The sequence below is a fragment of the Cervus canadensis genome, chromosome 28 (genome assembly GCF_019320065.1).
Source record: "Cervus canadensis isolate Bull #8, Minnesota chromosome 28, ASM1932006v1, whole genome shotgun sequence".
In the NCBI taxonomy this organism is placed as follows: domain Eukaryota; kingdom Metazoa; phylum Chordata; class Mammalia; order Artiodactyla; family Cervidae; genus Cervus; species Cervus canadensis.
Genome location: NC_057413.1, coordinates 19,107,171 through 19,123,994, shown reverse-complemented (window position 1 = coordinate 19,123,994; position 16,824 = coordinate 19,107,171). Strand labels below are relative to the sequence as shown.

The 16,824-nt window shown below is 54.3% G+C and overlaps 1 protein-coding gene and 1 long non-coding RNA gene across 2 annotated transcripts; both read right to left on the bottom strand.

Annotated features, from left to right (window-relative positions):
* Positions 1-745: 745 nt before the first annotated feature.
* Positions 746-11,069, bottom strand: LOC122429227 (complement C4-B-like). The gene is given in 30 exon segments (XM_043449472.1): positions 746-1,120; positions 1,123-1,181; positions 1,183-1,208; positions 2,030-2,089; positions 2,454-2,621; positions 2,696-2,928; positions 3,141-3,312; positions 3,402-3,515; positions 3,616-3,772; positions 3,934-4,009; positions 4,187-4,396; positions 4,545-4,634; positions 4,735-4,786; positions 5,026-5,235; positions 5,469-5,633; positions 5,891-6,049; positions 6,214-6,399; positions 6,525-6,707; positions 6,834-7,010; positions 7,186-7,301; positions 7,993-8,110; positions 8,223-8,328; positions 8,468-8,564; positions 8,741-8,823; positions 9,008-9,096; positions 9,180-9,250; positions 9,442-9,643; positions 9,836-10,034; positions 10,161-10,390; positions 11,061-11,069. Coding segments are annotated over 30 exon segments (3,930 nt in total). The 3' UTR covers positions 746-1,007.
* A 797-nt stretch (positions 11,070-11,866) lies between these two features.
* LOC122429833 lies at positions 11,867-12,678 on the bottom strand. Its single transcript, XR_006266153.1, has 3 exons — positions 12,267-12,678; positions 12,005-12,115; positions 11,867-11,929 (listed from the first exon to the last, which is right to left on the bottom strand). It is a non-coding gene; the product is annotated as an uncharacterized LOC122429833 (long non-coding RNA).
* Between the last annotated feature and the right edge of the window lie 4,146 nt (positions 12,679-16,824).

Below are 16,824 nucleotides of genomic sequence, written 5' to 3'. Positions count from 1 at the left end.
TCGTCCCTCCCAGAGGCACAGGCCCTTCCCCTTCTCTGTGCTCCCCAGGGCGGTCTCATCATTCCCCAAACTCTGCAGGTGGGCAGTTTCTCCCAAATGTTCAGCCTTTTTCTTGTATTGGGACTTTTACAGAATGTATTAAACTCTCCCGATTCCGTCTGTTTGCCCTCCAAACCCACTCGCCCTCTCAATAGCCTCAATGATACAGCTAAGGCCTCCCTTTTCTGCTTGGTAACAGCAAGTGCTAGCCTTCTGCTTGCCCTCTGTGACTCCGCCACTCATGTCTAGGCCCAGATCCCTCTCCTCATGCCCACACTGCTCCAGTCCAGCCTGGTATCCCACGTGAGTTTCCTTCCTAAGCTGCACAGTGAGCTCCCCGACTTGACATCTTCCTCATTTTCCACTGTGTTCAACCAGAATCCTCTCCCTGGCTTCTCAAGCCAACAGGGTCTGCTTTGCACACACTGCTCAGGGAGGGTCTCCCTGACCCACAAATACCTGGCCAGTTGTATCTCAGTCACTCCTGACGAGTGGTATCACAGTCTTAACATGCCTTTTTCACATTTTTCTCCAAGAGGTTACAGTAAATGTTCAAAAAACTTTTTTGAGGGCCATCAGAGTGTTGATGACTGTGTGTTAGTCAAAGATGGCCATGGGGAAAAAAAACAACAACAGTTCATCTAAGATCACCATCATTTCAAAAAAGATAAAATACACATTTATATAAAAAGTAACAAAAAAAGAGAAGGTCAATGAAAAAGAAGCAGTCCCTCAACTTGAATACATTCAGCTTTATGAAAGGCTCTCTCTCAAGCCCTCCCTGGCTGACTGGCCCTGGACCCCAAGACACAGAAGGGGCTCAGCCCCACCTCCCTGCAGGCAGCGGGGAACCTCCCTGGCCAAGGCTCTGACCCCTCCTGTCCTGTCTCCCTGCTCACACCACAAGTTCTCTCCCAGAGCCGTAGCTGCTGATACACCTGCCTCCTGGGAGACCCCCTGACATGAGCTCAGGAAACGCAGCGCCAGCTCGGCGCCCCTCTGTCACCCTCCTTGCTCACCGAGTCGAAGTACAGCAGGACGTGGGGGTCCTCGGTCTCAAAGTGGCTCACATGTGACCTCAACACTCACTTGTGTACTCGACGTGGCCCACGACCATCACTTTAATCTGAAGATCCTGGCATGTCCATGACATTGTAGCTGCGAAGAACCTGGCTCCAAAGGGGTGGGAAGGGGACATGGGGACACTTAGGGCAACAGACCTCTCTCCAGAGCCACAAGCCTCTGGATCCCTTAGCTCCTGGGCTAAGAGCTTTGAGGCCTTCTGCCCTTTCCCATCCACCTCCCAGACCAGTCCAGAAATACAAATAAGCTGAGGTGTTGGGTGAGACAAAGAGCAGAGCAGGGTCCTGGTCTGGGGGCAAGCATTGTACACATACACCAAAGAGGCTACAACGAAAAGTTTAGGAACAGCTGCCAGGCAAAGCCTGAAGGAGGAGAATGAGTGTATCACGGGGGACAAGAAGCAGCTGAAGGACATTCAGGGCCAGGAGATGTGTGTAGATGGAAGGATCTGTCCTGCTGGGGAGGTGACTGGGCTGGGGCAAAGGCAGAGGAGGAGTTACTGGGGTCATGAGGACAGGCTTAGGATGGAGCAGGGGGCACTAAGAGGGCCCCAGGAGGGGCAGCTGGGCGCCTGTATGGAAGGGACATTGTCAGTCAGACAAGGAGACACAGGAGGAAGAGAAGGTTTGGGGCACAACCACGGCAGAGATGCTCAGAGCTCAGGGGAGACACTAGGGTTGAGGCACCAAGTGTTTGAGCATCAGCACTGAGGGGCTGAAGGGGATGACAGGCGCCTAGTGAGGGAGGAGAGCAGAGTGAGGGGCACGTGCCCAGGACAGAGCACAGGGAACCGCAACCCAGGGGTCTCCTCCTCCTTCCCAGGCCATGAGCTCTGCCTGCAGGTCTCCCACTCAACACCCCAGCTTCACTCTGATCGCTCTGCCCGCCCAGTGGTACCAGCGCTCACCTTCAACGTTCCTTTGCTGTTTCTTCCCACCTCCACGTTAATCTTGCTTCCCAGGGAAAACTGTCACAAGCAGAAAAGGGAAAGAGATGTCAGAAGGGCACACTGTTGCTTCAACTTACCTCCTCCACCAAAATACCTCCACCTCCTCTCCCCACCTCACTTTTCAACACTTTCTATCTTCACCCGCATTCTCTCTCCACCATCTCCTAAACCCTCTGTAGATTCTGCGTGAATCATTTTCAGATCAGATAAATGAAGCTCACAGCTGGGTGACTTGCTACAGATCACAGAGCCATAAGTCTTCCCACAGAGTTATCAGAAAGAGGGGCCGTGGGGATTCAGCAGGGGTGATGGAGAGGGATGGCTTCTGGCCTGGCCGAGGGAAGCCCAGGTGTCCCGACACCCAGGTGAGGGAATGATTCACCTGCAGCATCTCCTCCAGCCTGTGAACTTGGTGGTTGGTCAGCTGCAACACGTGGGACTTGAGCCCACTGAGGCCCAAGGAGCTGAGGGTCACGTTGAGCCCCTTCTCCTCGGTGGTGTGGGACACGATCCAGTATGCAGACAGGGCATCCAGAGCCATAACAGTGTCCTGGGGAACATGGGCCAGGACTCAGGTACTCGATCTCAAGACCAGCCACCCTAGAACCCCAGGACAGCCCCTACCTGGGTGCTGCGGTATCCCCCTTGGAAGCTGCCCTGGCGGCTCAGCCAGGATGCAGCCTGGTCAGCCAATTCAGCTTTGCCCTCCCATAGCAGCAGGTGTAACAGGCCGTAGGCCGTGGTTTCAATCGACAGGGCCGGGGCCTGGGGAATGGGGTCTGCTGGGCTGCGAGGAGCCAGAGTGGGTGACAGGACGTTGCTTGGAGAAGTAGTGACTGAGCCCCAGTACAGCTTGTCTGGGTGAAAGGAGACCCACAGGTGAACGGGGGAGGATCTTAGTCGTCTGGCCCTTTGACGCTGCCCCTTTAGTCTCTCCTGATTTCCCAGTCACCCCTGCGTCTGCTCTGATTCCCTCCGAGGGCCTCCATTAGTTCCGTTTCCCCCTTTGGACACACTCAGGGGTCTCAAGCTCTCCCAAGCCCCAGGCTCACTGCCAGGACCCCCTCACCACCAATGTCCTGGGCCATGGCCATGAGGTTGTTGTGGGCAACACTCCGCAGGTCCTCGGGGGCCTCGGTCAGTGACAGGGCGTAGGCCGTGATGGCGGAGGCATGGGAGCCCAGGAGCCCAGAAGTTACTTTCGCCCCCAAGAAGGTGTTTGCTCTTGAGATGGAATTTTCCTGGAAGAAAGTGTTTGGTGGGGAGGACTGTGGAATGGGCTCCTGAGGGGAAAGGGGATTGGCAAAGGGGAGACACATAGCTGTCTTACCACTCTCCTCAACTGCTCTGAATTCTTGTCTGGGAAGACCGCCAGCCCGTGGTGAAGGGCAATGACCACGAAGGCTGTGAGCGCCACAGTCTCATCGCTTCCCACTAAGCCTCCCTGGTTGAAGTGGCGAGAAAAGGAGGCACCAACCACGAGTGTGGAGGGGCAGGGCGACTCATCCCTCCTGTGCCCTTGGCCCAGCCTCCCAGCCCCATACCTGCATTTCCCTGTGGATAACAGGACAGGCGTCGTGGAATGAGCCATCATCCCGTTGCTGCGATAGCAGCCACATGGCTGTTTCCTGCAGCTTTTCAGGAGAGCCGCCCACCTGATCCTGGGCCAAACTCAGTATCTTCAGCACAAAGGCCGTGAGCCTAGAGGGGTGGAAGGCATTTCTGGCCATAGCCACTGGTCCCTATATGGGGGAGGGCCCCACTCCTGGTGGCTCCTAGCTATTTGCCCTGCCATAATAGCTCGTTCTGCCCCCACCAGCCCTGGCCCCTCCCACATACCCAGGACACTCCCACAAACTCACCAGGTGCTACTATCCCGATGTAACCAAGCCCCATAGGAACCATCTCCTTTTCGAAACTCCTGGATCCGCGTGTAGCCTTGGAGAGGAGAGGCAGCTGAGGTCACACCGACTCCCCCACTGCTGTGGCCAGGCCACGCTCTCCATTTCCACTGGGGACCACATCTCTCTTCCCTGCTCTGGCCACCTGGGCTGCCCAGCTCCCATTAATTGCCCTCTCCTGGCCCTCACTCCTGCTTCCCGCTGCCCTCAGAACCTTTCTGGATGAGATCCATGGCGCGGTCCTTGGTCTCAGGAGGCAGCATGCTCCACTGCTCGGTCTTGTCCAGGTAGCGGGAAGCAGCCAGTGTTGGAGCCAACAGCGTCATGGTTTGTTCCCCGCAGCCTTGGGGAAGCCTCAGGAGAGAGGCCAGGCCTCCTGGTGACAAGGCCCCCTCAGAGCCCAAAGCTTCCAGTGGATCCGAGGCTATGGGGAGGGACAGGATGGAGGGTCAAGAGAGCATAACTGGGGGCCAGGGTTGGAGGGTCATGGAGTCTCGGGATCAAACAGAAGTGCCCAGGTTTCACATGAATCCAAGGGTGGGCACCGGGAAGGGACTGGAGGACACTCCCACCTGTGACTCTGACGACACTCTTGAAATCTCCTTCAGGGATAATATTGGGATCAGAGTTTCCAGGAATTTCCAAAGTTCGGCTTCAGGGGTCTGGGAAGATGAGGGGAGTCAGCGGTCTGTCCTGCTGTCCACACCCTCTGCCCCCCACCACCCCCCAGGACACTGATGTCTGTGAGTGGAGGTCACTCACCCAGGGGGTTGAGTTCATAGACCATCTCCTCCCTGTGAATGGCCCCTTCTCTCTGTGGAGGGAAAACGTAGCTGTGAGAGACCACACAGGCTACAGCCTGCCCCTCCCAGTGCACACTCCTCAGGACCCGGAGTTGGAACTTCAGGAACACAGTCGCACCAGAAATGTGGGAGATGCAAATGAACCAAAGCGTTGGGATTGGGGGTGGCCTCAGGCGTCATGCAGAGAGAGGGCCAGAGTAGGGGGTGAATCTGGGAGCTGGGGACCTAGTCTCAGGGGGGTTCCATTCACCTCGACCTGTAGAATCTTAGATATTGCGTCCCCCACTGGGAAATCTAAGGATCCTCGAGCCACCACCTTCAGGGACACGGCAGCAGCTGCGATGGGCACCACAGAGAAGCCAACGGGCCGGGCAGAGCCCGCGGGCACCTGCACCTGCTGGGTGAGCCCTCCGCCCCCGGCCAGGCACAGCCCCTCCACTGGGGACACGTGGACGCTCACCTGGGGGCAGGAAGACAGGGAGGGCCAGAGTCCCAGCCCAGTCAGGCTCCCCACCGCTCACCTGCCCCAATCCCCTCCACCACCGTGCGCTCAGCCCCCAAGGGGCCTCACAGTCAGATCTCTATCCAGGTAGTTGTAGAGGACTGGTCGCAGCTCGAGCTGCTCAAAGCGGCGGACAGAGCACGGCATGCAGAAGTGCATGTGGAATTCACGGAACAGGCCTTCTTCCTTACCTTCCCACCACCCAGTCCCCTTCCTCCTCTGTCCTCACTCTTTCTGATTTCAGTCCGATGGTCTCCATCAGAAAAGGCCAGACTGGCTGCCTTGAACACTTGAGGGGCACTGTCTCCACCACCAGGACCACAGCCAAGGTCATAGCTGTTCATAGCTTCGAAGACCTGGTGAGGAAAGGAGAGATGCTGCAGAGACAAGAGTGACTGTGGCCACGATCGCATACTCAGCTGCAGGTGAGAGGGCAGGGTCCAGACAAGTACGAGAGAGACACAGAGAGTGGAAACAGAGGCCACCAGGGCCACGGCTCGAGGGAGGATTGAGAACAGTCCAGGTGAGTGAGTTCTAGTGGCTGGCATGGGCTTCAGGCAGCAGGAGGATGAGCTCGGAGGGAAGGGAGGATCAGAGAGAGGACTTGACCAACCTTGACCATGTCGAGGGGTTTGTGGGACTTGCCACCCACAGCATACAGTGCCGTGTTCACAGCTCCCAGGGCCACCAGGGCTCGAGACTCTGTTTACAGGTTGAGTTTTACAGTGTCCCCAGGACGATACGCCTTGGAACTGTCCATGTTCAGCTCCAGCTGGCAGAGGTGGCAGGTGGGGGCAGTTAGGGTGGGGAGAATTCTTTCAGTCTTGTGCATCCTCAGTGCACCCCAAACTAAATCACCCCATTTGCAGTCATCCAGTCTTTTCTCTTAATCCTCCCAGCACACGCACACACACCATCTCTTCCGATGCCAGTTACCTTCCCCTCACAGGTTCCAGCCTGGACATCCACTCGCAGGGAGTTGGCCACCGGGACACCCCCATGATAGTAGAAGGCCACGAGGTGGAAGGAGGGCACCAGGTGATGGTCCACAAACACGGAGATGGAGGTCAGGTGTCTCTTGGGCTCTCGATGGACAGACACGATCTGGCCCCGGGACAGGATCTGGGGGAGAGCAGGGTGCTCCTCACTGCCCATCCTCAGCCCTGAGACCACCACCCACCCTGAGGGCTCCTTCCTGCTTGAGACCCTCCCACCCCTGTCCTCCCCTGTAGCCCAGTCATGCGCACCATGTAGTAGAAGTGTGAGAAGCTCCCACTGATGCCCACGGCCTGCAGGTTTAGGTTAAGAGTCTCTCCAACTTTAAGAGGTCGAGGATTCTGCCACTCAATGGACAGAAACCCAGAGCTTCTGGACAGGGGGGCTTTCACAGTGAGACCGCCTGTGGCAGGGTGTGGGGAGCCTGCAGACACCTGGAGAGAGGTCAGGGGTCGCAGGGTCAATGGAAAGGGCCCAGGCACCGAGCTTCCCCCCCTCCACCTGCCAGCCTGGGAAGCTTCTCTCCCAGCCCACCCACTCCCGTGAGGGTGGGGTCCTACCGAGAGCTGCACTTCTGAGATGGTCGGAGGAACACCAATGGAAACAATGACTTGGCCACTCCCATCTGTGTTCCGTTCAAAGTCCTCATTTTTAGAAGTAGATCCAGAAAACAACTTGGCAGACACTTTGACGGGGATGCCAGAGGCTGGGGAGCCTGACATGTCACGGACCCGGGCCTAGGTAAACAGGGAGGGGCAGAGGGAAGAGTGCAGTCAGTGGGACGCTGTGCCCTCCTGTCCCCCGCTCCCTGCCGACGCTGTGCCCTCCTGTCCCCCACTCCCTGCCGACACTGTGCCCTCCTGTCCCCCACTCCCTGCCCCCACTGCTCATCCTCCCCCTTCCAGAAGAAACCTGCAGCAGGAAGGGGACCCCGGGTATAAGCTGCTGCTTGGTTTTGCTTAGATCCAAGGAGAAAGGAGATGACACGAAATGGGAGGATGTGAGCTCTGTCTCCTCCATCTTTCCTCCTGCAAGTTACAGAGTGGAAAAAAAAAAAAGATCAGGGTGGAGAGCAGTGGACATGGAGACCTGGGAAGAGAGGAAAAGGAGGGCTGGGGACGGGGAGAGGGAGCTCTAGTGTTTCCCTCCACCAAGGCAGAACTCTTCAGGGCAGAAACCATTGTCTATTCATCTCTGTGTGTTTTGAGGTCAACATAGAAGGGATGGATGGTTCGATGGATGGATCGAGACATAGGTGGATGGATAAATGGTTTGTCAAGTAGATGGATGGATGGGTGGATCCATAGATGTTTGTGTGGATGGATAGATGTTTGCTGGATGGATGGACAGATTGATAGGTGGATAAATAAATGTATAGGTGAATGAATAGCTGGATAGGCGGATGGTGGGTGGATGGATGGATGGGTGAATGGATGAATGGATGGATAGGTGGATGGTTGGGTGATGGATGGATGGATGGGGGATGGAAGGATGGGTGGATGGGTGGGTGAAAACAACAACATGGAGATAGATGGTGGAAGATTGCCCTTCCCCAGAAAAAGCCCAGAAATGAAGTTGTAGAGAGACAATCTTCTGGGTTGTTCCTGGCTTTGGGGCCTAGTTGAAGAGAAGCTGGGTGGTGTTGGTGCTAGAGAACAGAGGGTCAGCTCAGAGGTCAGAGGTGAGGGTCCAAGGTTAAAATCAGGGGAAGCCACTCACCTGGAGACTCAACATAGAGGCACAGCCCTGGGAGGTCATTAATGCTAATATGAAGCTTCTCCAGCACACCCTGAAACTCAGCCTTTGGGAGGGAAATTTGGCACTGGCCATCCACCAGCTGGGGCAAAGAAGCAGACAGGACAGAGGATGAGACTCGAGTCTCCCACCCCACCTCCTCACGCTGCCTCACTCTCCTCACCCACCTCACGCACCTCAACCCTCCTTCCTACCTTGGTCTGACTCTCCAGGCCCCGCAGGAAAGTCTTTTCACCGTCCTCACCCAGGAGCCCAAAGCGCACATATGCCACCCCCTGCACTGGCTTCCCGTAGATGTACCTGCCACCAAGGAGAGATCCAGAAGAGGGGCTGAGGGCTGGGGCGAGGGAGGGAAGTGGGGTTCCACAGCACGTTCACGCTGCATGGGGCGTCCTGGCACCAGGCCCAGTGTGAGGGACCGCGAGCAAGGGGAAGTTACCTGGCCTGGATGACCACTTGGATGTCACTAAGAAAGCCAGGTGTCGTCAGGATGTAGGGGTTTTCAGGGATGATCTTCACCTCAAAGTTGGGAAGAACTGACCCAGGGCAAAGGGAGGGAGATCAGACTCGTGAAAGGACCCTTAAGATATTTCCCTCCCCTCGGGGCTGTGGCAGCAGCGTCTCCCTTCCCTGGCCCTGCACCCCCACCTCTGCTCCACCCCTTCCTCCTTGCGGAAAAGGGGTGCTTGTCCCTCATGTCTCTAGCTCTCACCGTATTTCTTCACCTCAAACTGGGTGCTGCTATTGGAATCCAGGCTGTGTGAGAATCGGGCTGAAATTTTTCACGTCACTGGCCTGGGGATAGACAAAGGAGAGATTCAGCCCACTCGTGTGAGAGGTCTGCGGACAGCCAGTCACCAAACTCCCCAGGAGGAGACTGGAGTGTGAAACAGGGGCTGAGGAAGCTCAGGATTGGACCATGTGCTTAGGTGGACAGCTCAGGGAAGGTTTTGGTGGGTCCCCAGGAGGAGATGCTCACGCTGAGATGTCTGGGATCAAAAAGTTGTCCTGGAAGATGGAGGAGGGAGCAACCACTTCCCTTTTCTGCACACGGAAGCCTTGAGAGTTCTGCAATGGGAGTGAAGCAGTCACGGTCAGAAGCCAGTTCAGCAGCCCTGGCCCATTAGGAAGGTCAGAGGTCGGGGGCTCACCTCCACCGTGACCGTGAGGATGTCAGTGGCCGGGCGCATCTTCTGATCCAGAGCAAAGACTCGGTAGCGAACTGGAAATATAGGATGAGGAGGTGAGCAGAAGCCATGAGAGGGTGGGCCCTGGACCCCTGACCCCCTCCCAGAAAGCGAAGGGAAGGAGAACAAATGTTTGCAAAGCAGCCTTCCTGTGAGGGGCTTCAGGTTACCTCACTCAAGTGGCTGGGAAGGCATGAAAGGTGGAGGCCCTGGCACCGAGACTCACCCCGCTGGCCAGGGTTATAAACGGGCTGGTCAGTCTGCAGAAAGAGGTGCCCCCGGCGAGAGGAGAACAGCAGGTTGACACCCTGCATGTCTGTCTGTTTGGACAGAGAGTCCCTTAGCCATGATGACTGCACCATCAGCTGGACCTTGGGGGCTCCGCGGAGGAGATGGAGGCGACAGATCCTGGCCCGTTCCTGCGGAATCTGTGAGGAGAGGGACAGGGAGTGGGTCAGAGACAGAGCAGAAGGGAAAAGACAGACTAAAAGACAAAGTACCACAGGGGTGGGAAGGGAGGAAGGGAGCAGGGGGATGAGAAGACAAAGATGTTTCCAAGAAGACAGAGGAGAACAGAAGGGGAGGCCCTGGGCGGCAACAGGAGGGAGTGGGGCCGTTACCGGGAGGTTGAGGAGTATGAAGTCTCTGTCTGAGCTGAGGCTGAAATCCACCTTCCGGGAGCAGAGCTCATTAACGTGGGATGGGTTCCTCAGGAACACGGATCCTCTCACCACCTGTCCTGAAGGAGCATCCTGGAGTTTCACGGCCACAGACAGGGGGACCCCTATGCGAACCACAGAAGGAGAAAACAGGAGCAACCTGGGAAGAACAGGTGCGAGTCAGCAGCCAGCCTCCACCCCTCCCCCCGAATCAGGACCCTCTGAGCCCACTCTCCCCTCGCCAGCCCTGGCCCTGTTCAAGCTGTCCGCATCCTGCCTCCAGGACCTGGGCTTCTGCAGAGACAAGGCGAAGAAGCCAGATGCCCAGATCAGACCCCAGAGCAGCCTCGTGGCTGGAGGACCCGAGGGGTTCAGACCCGCCTGCCTGCCTGCTCCTTTCTCGTTACCCCAGGGCTTGGAGCAGAGTTTTGACTCTGGACCTTGCTCCTCCCCTGGCTCAGATAAGCCAGGAAACCATGTGACAACTAAGAACTGCGACTGGCTCCAGACCCAGAACTGGGAAGGGGGCACCCTAGAAACCTGGATCTCTTGAGGGAATCTGAGGAAATCATGGCCTGGAGAGAGACTGAGTCATTCCCTGTTAACCCCTCTCATTCCAATGCCGTGCTACCGGCACTATTGGTTGGGTCTGGGTGCCTGTGTGTATGTAGCATGTACACACATACATCTGCCCAGGAGCGCCCCACGTGGCTCATAAATGGCTCAGACACACGGCTCCTTTGTTGGTCCCAGAAAACAAGATACTAAGAAAACTCTCTTCCTGCCTGTGCATGCATGCTCAGTCGCTTCAGTCATGTCCAACTCTTTGTGACGCCAGGGACTGTAGCCCACCAGGCTCCTCTGTCTATGGAATTTTCCCGGGAAGAATTCTGGAGTGGGTTGCCATTTCTCCTTTTAACCCAGTCTCCTGAACTGGCAGGTGGATTCTTTACCACTGAGCCACCTGGGAAACCTGTCTCTTACACTCACTCCCATAAAAACTGAACTACACTAGCTTTTTGCTTTTTATAGGCTCTAACAGAAATTGTATCATTTAGGAGATTAGACACATCGTCGTGGACCCACAGAGGAAACTGACCTCAGTGTCCCTTGTTCCTCTCTGATCAACAAGCTCAGGTCCCACTTTGGCTTTACCTCTGCCCCTAAACGAGGTGCCCAAACTCACTTGTCTCATGAAACAAAACACATCCAGAAAACATCACAGGCAGAAGAACTTTGTCAATTTCAACCAAAATATGGAGAACTCTGTCCAACCTCCACAGCACCTGAGGCCCCTCCTTCCTACCCCAGACAGAATAGTGGCAGAACCTTGCAGCATGAAAGATAAGAGCCATGGCGTTGGCAAGGTTTCTGGCTCCTCTTCCGTGAAAGGGCAGAGAAGCACTGCCCAAACCCCTCCCCTGGGACACAGCCCAGGTAAACAGCGGCAGTCACATCTGACCCTCAGCACAGCAGCAAGCCCAGCACTCATCCTGGCTCCCAAGCCTTCCCAAGGTGACCCTGCCTCATCCAGGGTGGGCAGCCCTCCCGGGCCCCTCAATCCCCACCCTGGGGAGGTGTGCAATGACGAGCAGAGTCTTCAGGTCTCTGGCAGGCGGAGGAGAGTTCCAGAAGTGGTGGAAACACTGTGCAAGAAAAAGAGAAGGCTGGGGCTGGGTTCCTGAGTTCTGGAGAACTCGGAACTTGGCCAGGAATGTTCCCAGGTTCCAGAAGACAGGAGAGGGACTGGGCTTTGCTTATGAAGGAAGCACAAGGAGGGAGGAAATCCAACCTGAGGTCATTGCTCTGTCATCTTCCAGAGGCTGGGGCGCAAGACTCACCAGTCCACCAGCTGGGCCCCAATGAGGTCGTGCACGTGGTAGGCGAGGCCGAGTCGCATTGAGGTAGGTGTCCACTGGCCCAGGAGTTCTGAAAGGAGTAGCTCTGGGTACTGGCCTTGGTGAGAAGCAGCTCATGGCTGCTCATGGTGCAAGCCACCCGCCCGGCCAGCTTCACAGTGCCTGCCTCGTCCACGTACCCCAGGGTTCGGAGCACCTGCAAGGATAGCGGGGTTGGGAGCCGGCAGACGGCGTCCCCGCCAGACCCCCAGCCCAGCCCCGACCCCCCCACCTCTACTCACTGATGGTACTCGGGGAGCAGCAGCAGCGACTGGTCTGACAGCAGGAAGCGCAGCCGCTCCATCTCCTTCTGGATCTGCATCCGCTCCCGCAGCTTCAGGTACTGCGAGGAGGCAAGGGCAGGGGCTTGTGAGCCTCCTCCCTGACCTCAGCAGGGGAGCTGAGGACCAGGGCTGGGACGGAACGGCCAGTCTGCAGCGGATGAGAGGGAAAGCCATCCCTCCCAGCGGGGGAGCTCACATTGAGGGACCCACCTGGGCAGGGAAATGGGGACTGTGCATGCACTGAGCCCCCTGGATCAGCTCCTCCAGCTTCCAGGCCCGGAGCCCCCCTTCGACCACAACACATCCTTGAGCTGCAGGTCATTGACAGGGTCGAGGGTAGGGGGTCCTGTGGGGTGCGCCTGAGCCAGTCGTAGCAGTTCCTGGACAGCAGTGGTCATGGCCGCAGAGGGAGGACTGAGGCAGGGTCACCTTGGGAAAGTTCGGGAGCCAGGTTGAGTGCTGGGCTTGCTGCTGTGCAGAGCGTCAGATGTGACTGCTGCTGTTGACCTGGGCTGTGTCCCGGTCAAGGCTTTTGGGCAGTGCTTCTCTGACCTTTCATGGAAGTGGAGCCAGAAGCCTTGCCAAGGCCATGACTGCTGTCTTTCATGCAGGAAGGTGCTGCCATTATTCTGTTTGGGGTAGGAAGGAGGGGTCTCTAAGGAAGCTGTGGAAGTTGCAGAGTTCTTCTCCCTATTTTGATTGAAACTGACAAATAAAGTACCCTTGCCTGTGATGCTTTTTGGATGTCTTTTGTTTCATGAGACATGTGAGTTTGGGCACTTCGTTTAGGGGTAGAAGTAAAGCCAAAGTGGGCCCTGAGCTTTGCCTTGTTGATCAGAGAGGAACAAGGGACACTAAGGCCAGTTTCCCCTGTGGGAGGGTGAGGATGTGTCTGATCTCCCAAACAACAGAATTTCTGTTAGAACCTACAAAAAGCAAAAAGCTGATGTAGTTCAGGTTTTGCGGGGGTTATTGTAAGAGACAGGTTTCCCAGGTGGCTCAGTGGTAACAAATCCATCTGCCTGTTGAGGAGACTGGGTCAGGAAGATCCCCTAGAGGAGGAAATGGCAACCTACTCCAGTATGCTTCCCGAGAAAATTCCATAGACAGAGGAGCCTGGTGGGCTACGGACCTCGTGTCACAGAGCTGGACATGACTGGAGCGACCGAGCATGCATACACAGGCAGGAAGAGACAGTTTTCTTAGTATCTTGTTTTCTGGGATAAACAAAGATGCCATGTGTCTGAGCCATTTATGAGCCACATGGGGCCCTCCTGGGCAGATGTATGTGTGTACATGCTATAAACACACAGGCACCCAGACCCAACCAGTAGTGCTGGTAGCGGGGCATTGGAATGAGAGGGGTTAACAGGGAAGGACTCAGTCTCTCTCCAGGCCATGATTTCCTCAGATTCCCTCAAGAGCTCAAGGCTTCTGGGAAGCCCCCGTCCCAGTTCTGGGTCTGGGGCCAGTTGCAGTTCTTGCTTGTCACATGATTTCCCGGCTTATCTGGGCTAGGGGAGGAGCAAGGTCCAGAGTCAAAACTCTGCTCCAAGCCCTGGGGTAACGAGAAAGGAGCAGGCAGGCAGGAGGGTCTGAACCCCTCGGATCCTCTAGCCATGAGGCTGCTCTGGGGTCTGATCTGGGCGTCTGGCTTCTTCGCCTTGTCTCTGCAGAAGCCCAGGTCTTGGAGGCAGGATGCAGAAAGCTTGAACAGGGCCAGGGCTGGCGAGGGGAGAGTGGGCTCAGAGGGTCCTGATTTGGGGGGAGGGGTGGAGGCTGGCTGCTGACTCGCACCTGTTCTTCCCAGGTTGCTCCTGTTTTCTCCTTCTGTGGTTCGCATAGGGGTCCCCCTGTCTGTGGCCGTGAAACTCCAGGATGCTCCTTCAGGACAGGTGGTGAGAGGATCCGTGTTCCTGAGGAACCCATCCCACGTTAATGAGCTCTGCTCCCGGAAGGTGGATTTCAGCCTCAGCTCAGACAGAGACTTCATACTCCTCAACCTCCCGGTAACGGCCCCACTCCCTCCTGTTGCCGCCCAGGGCCTCCCCTTCTGTTCTCCTCTGTCTTCTTGGAAACATCTTTGTCTTCTCATCCCCCTGCTCCCTTCCTCCCGGGCTCTGGAGTACAAATCTGTTTTGTGTTCTCCATTTTTTGTCTGTAGGATATAGGCTTCATTCAGCCTCCTTGACCTTCCCTGAATTCCAAAGGGTGGATCCAAACAGTTGCTAATCAGGGAAGGGAGGGGATACAGAAACAGAGGAGAAAGAATCAAATGGTGGTACAGCCTTGAGACAGGGTCCTGGCTCCTACTCGAAAAAAACATATGTATAACAATGTCTTTGAGTTCTTCTACAGAACTGGAGCCTCCACCCAGGTGGAGGATGGTAACTTCAGACTGAACACAAGATTCCCAGAGCACAGCTCTGTTTCCTCACCAGCAACCAGTCAAAAAAGGTCACAAACCTTGCAGACCTCACCCTAAATGTTGCCTTCTGTTTCCGGCCTTCTGTGATGACCATCCTGTTAGGTCTCCTGTTTGGCCCCTGTCTATTTCATCTCTGAGAGAAGCCAATTTAGTTTCAAACTAAATTGCTGTTATTACAAGGGTGGATGCTGGTTTCAGGCAAAAAAAATACCTTGACTTAGATCAGGTAGAGAGAGACTTCTGCTCTGCTAGGCAGGCCTTGACCATGCACAAGAGGAAGAAGTTACAGAAGAAACAGACCTCCGCCCCATTTCCCAAGAAGTACCTTGAGTATGAAGCCTCTCAGCGGGGAGTTGTCAGGGGAGTCACACTGACTGAAACCGCCCACCCTGGCCAGGCACCATCATAACCATTTGCATGAGTTGCTTTACAACAGGAGGTCCTGGTAAGGAACACGGAACTAAAAAGCTTACCCCCAACCGGAAGAGTTCAGGAAAGGTCAAAAGGAGACACCACATGTCCAACCACCTCCCAGAATCCTTCTCTCTGGCATCCATCTTGGCTGAATAAGGTGTGCACCACCAGGAAGGACTCTGAGTCAGAAGGATTGGCTAAAGAGAACCCGGAAACGAATCCCATCACCATAAAACCCAAGACTTTGAGCCACATGGCAGAGCTGTTCTCCTGGTTTCCCTTACCCTACTGCTCTCCACCCTGGTCCCCTTTCCTAATAAAATTTCTTGCTTTGTCAGCAGATGTGTCTCTTCGGACAGTTCATTTCCGAGTGTTAGACAAGAGCCCAGTTTCGGGCCCTGGAAGGGGTCCCCCTTCCTGCAACAATGGCACTTTTCCTTTTGTGTGTGTTCTGTAACTTATTTTATTATTTGAAAATTACTTTATTTTTATTTTATTTTTTGTTATTATTTTTGAAGGTGTAGTTTATTTTCAACATATCCCTTTTCCCTCTTGATGCTTCAGTTTCTTCATCTATGAAATGGCAAAAACCGTGTTTATTTCCAGTTGTGGTTTAGACCATTTAAAGTATTAACATATTTGAGGTGGTTGCAGCTGTGCCACACTAGTCATTAACTTTATTTTTGTTTTCTTAGAATACATGGATAATAATTAACTTATTACCAATAAATTAAGGAGTCAAATATCTGTGCATGGTTTCTCATAAAATAGACTATTATTGTAATCCTCTCTGTTTTAAATTTCTGTCTTCCCACTGGCAACCACCTTCAATATCTTTAGCTGATTTTTTTTGGCTTTACATCCAAATCTCTACATATGATGCCTTTGACTCTTTGGTCACAACCAGTCTCCTGCATTACTCAATGGCTGATGCAATAGCTGATAGTCATTGCTCTTTTGCACTCTTTACATTCCTTCACTTTCCCAGTTTATTTGTATAACAATCATGTTTAGTTCATTCAGCTTTTTCTATCCTGTGACTATTATACTCACACGTAAACTCTACTATTTTTTCTGCACAACATCTTATTCTCCCTGAATTGATAATATTGCCTTTGTTTTTGACTCATTATGTTCTATGAAGCTGTCACTAATAGAACTCTGATGATTCTTCTATCTGTATGACTCTTTAAAGAAGTGAGGGTACTTTGGGTGTTCTATCAGTTTTTGCTTTTTGGAAATATCCTCCTGGGCCTTTCTGACATGCCCCCACCTGGACTGGATTATTCTGCATCTGGACGACAGCCACCCTCCTAGGATCTCCCTTTACCACCCTCTGAACAGCCCTTTGCTTATTTTTTTTTAATTCTTTAAAAATTATTAATTAACTAATTGTTGGTTGTGCTGGGTCTTCATTGCCTGGCATGAGCATTCTCTTCTCGCGGCATGCGGGCTTTTCATTGCTATGGCTTCTTTTGTTGCACAGGCTCTAGGACACAAAGGCTCAGCAGTTGCGATGCACGGGCTCAGCTGCCCTATAGCATGTGGAACCTGCCCAGATCAGGGAACGAGCCCGTGTCCCCTGCACTGGCAGGTGGATTCTTAACCACTGGACCATCAGGGAAGTCCAAAAGTGTATTATTCTTTGGTTTGATGAATAGTTTGGCTGGGTGAAGAATTTTATGCCAGAATTCTTCCCTCTGAAATTTGGAGGCACTGCTCCATCCATGTTTTTCTTTCTCTCTCCTCTTCTGAAGAAACTGGGGTGTGCGGGCAGTAATTTTTAGGCAGGGCAGCAGCTGCTCATTGAGTCTCTGAATTTCACACATTAATAACCAAACTGTTTCTGCCTTGTTTTCCTTCTGACTCGATTACCAGAGCACTTCTCCATGCACTATATTACGGTAAGCCAAATTTGACATTAAG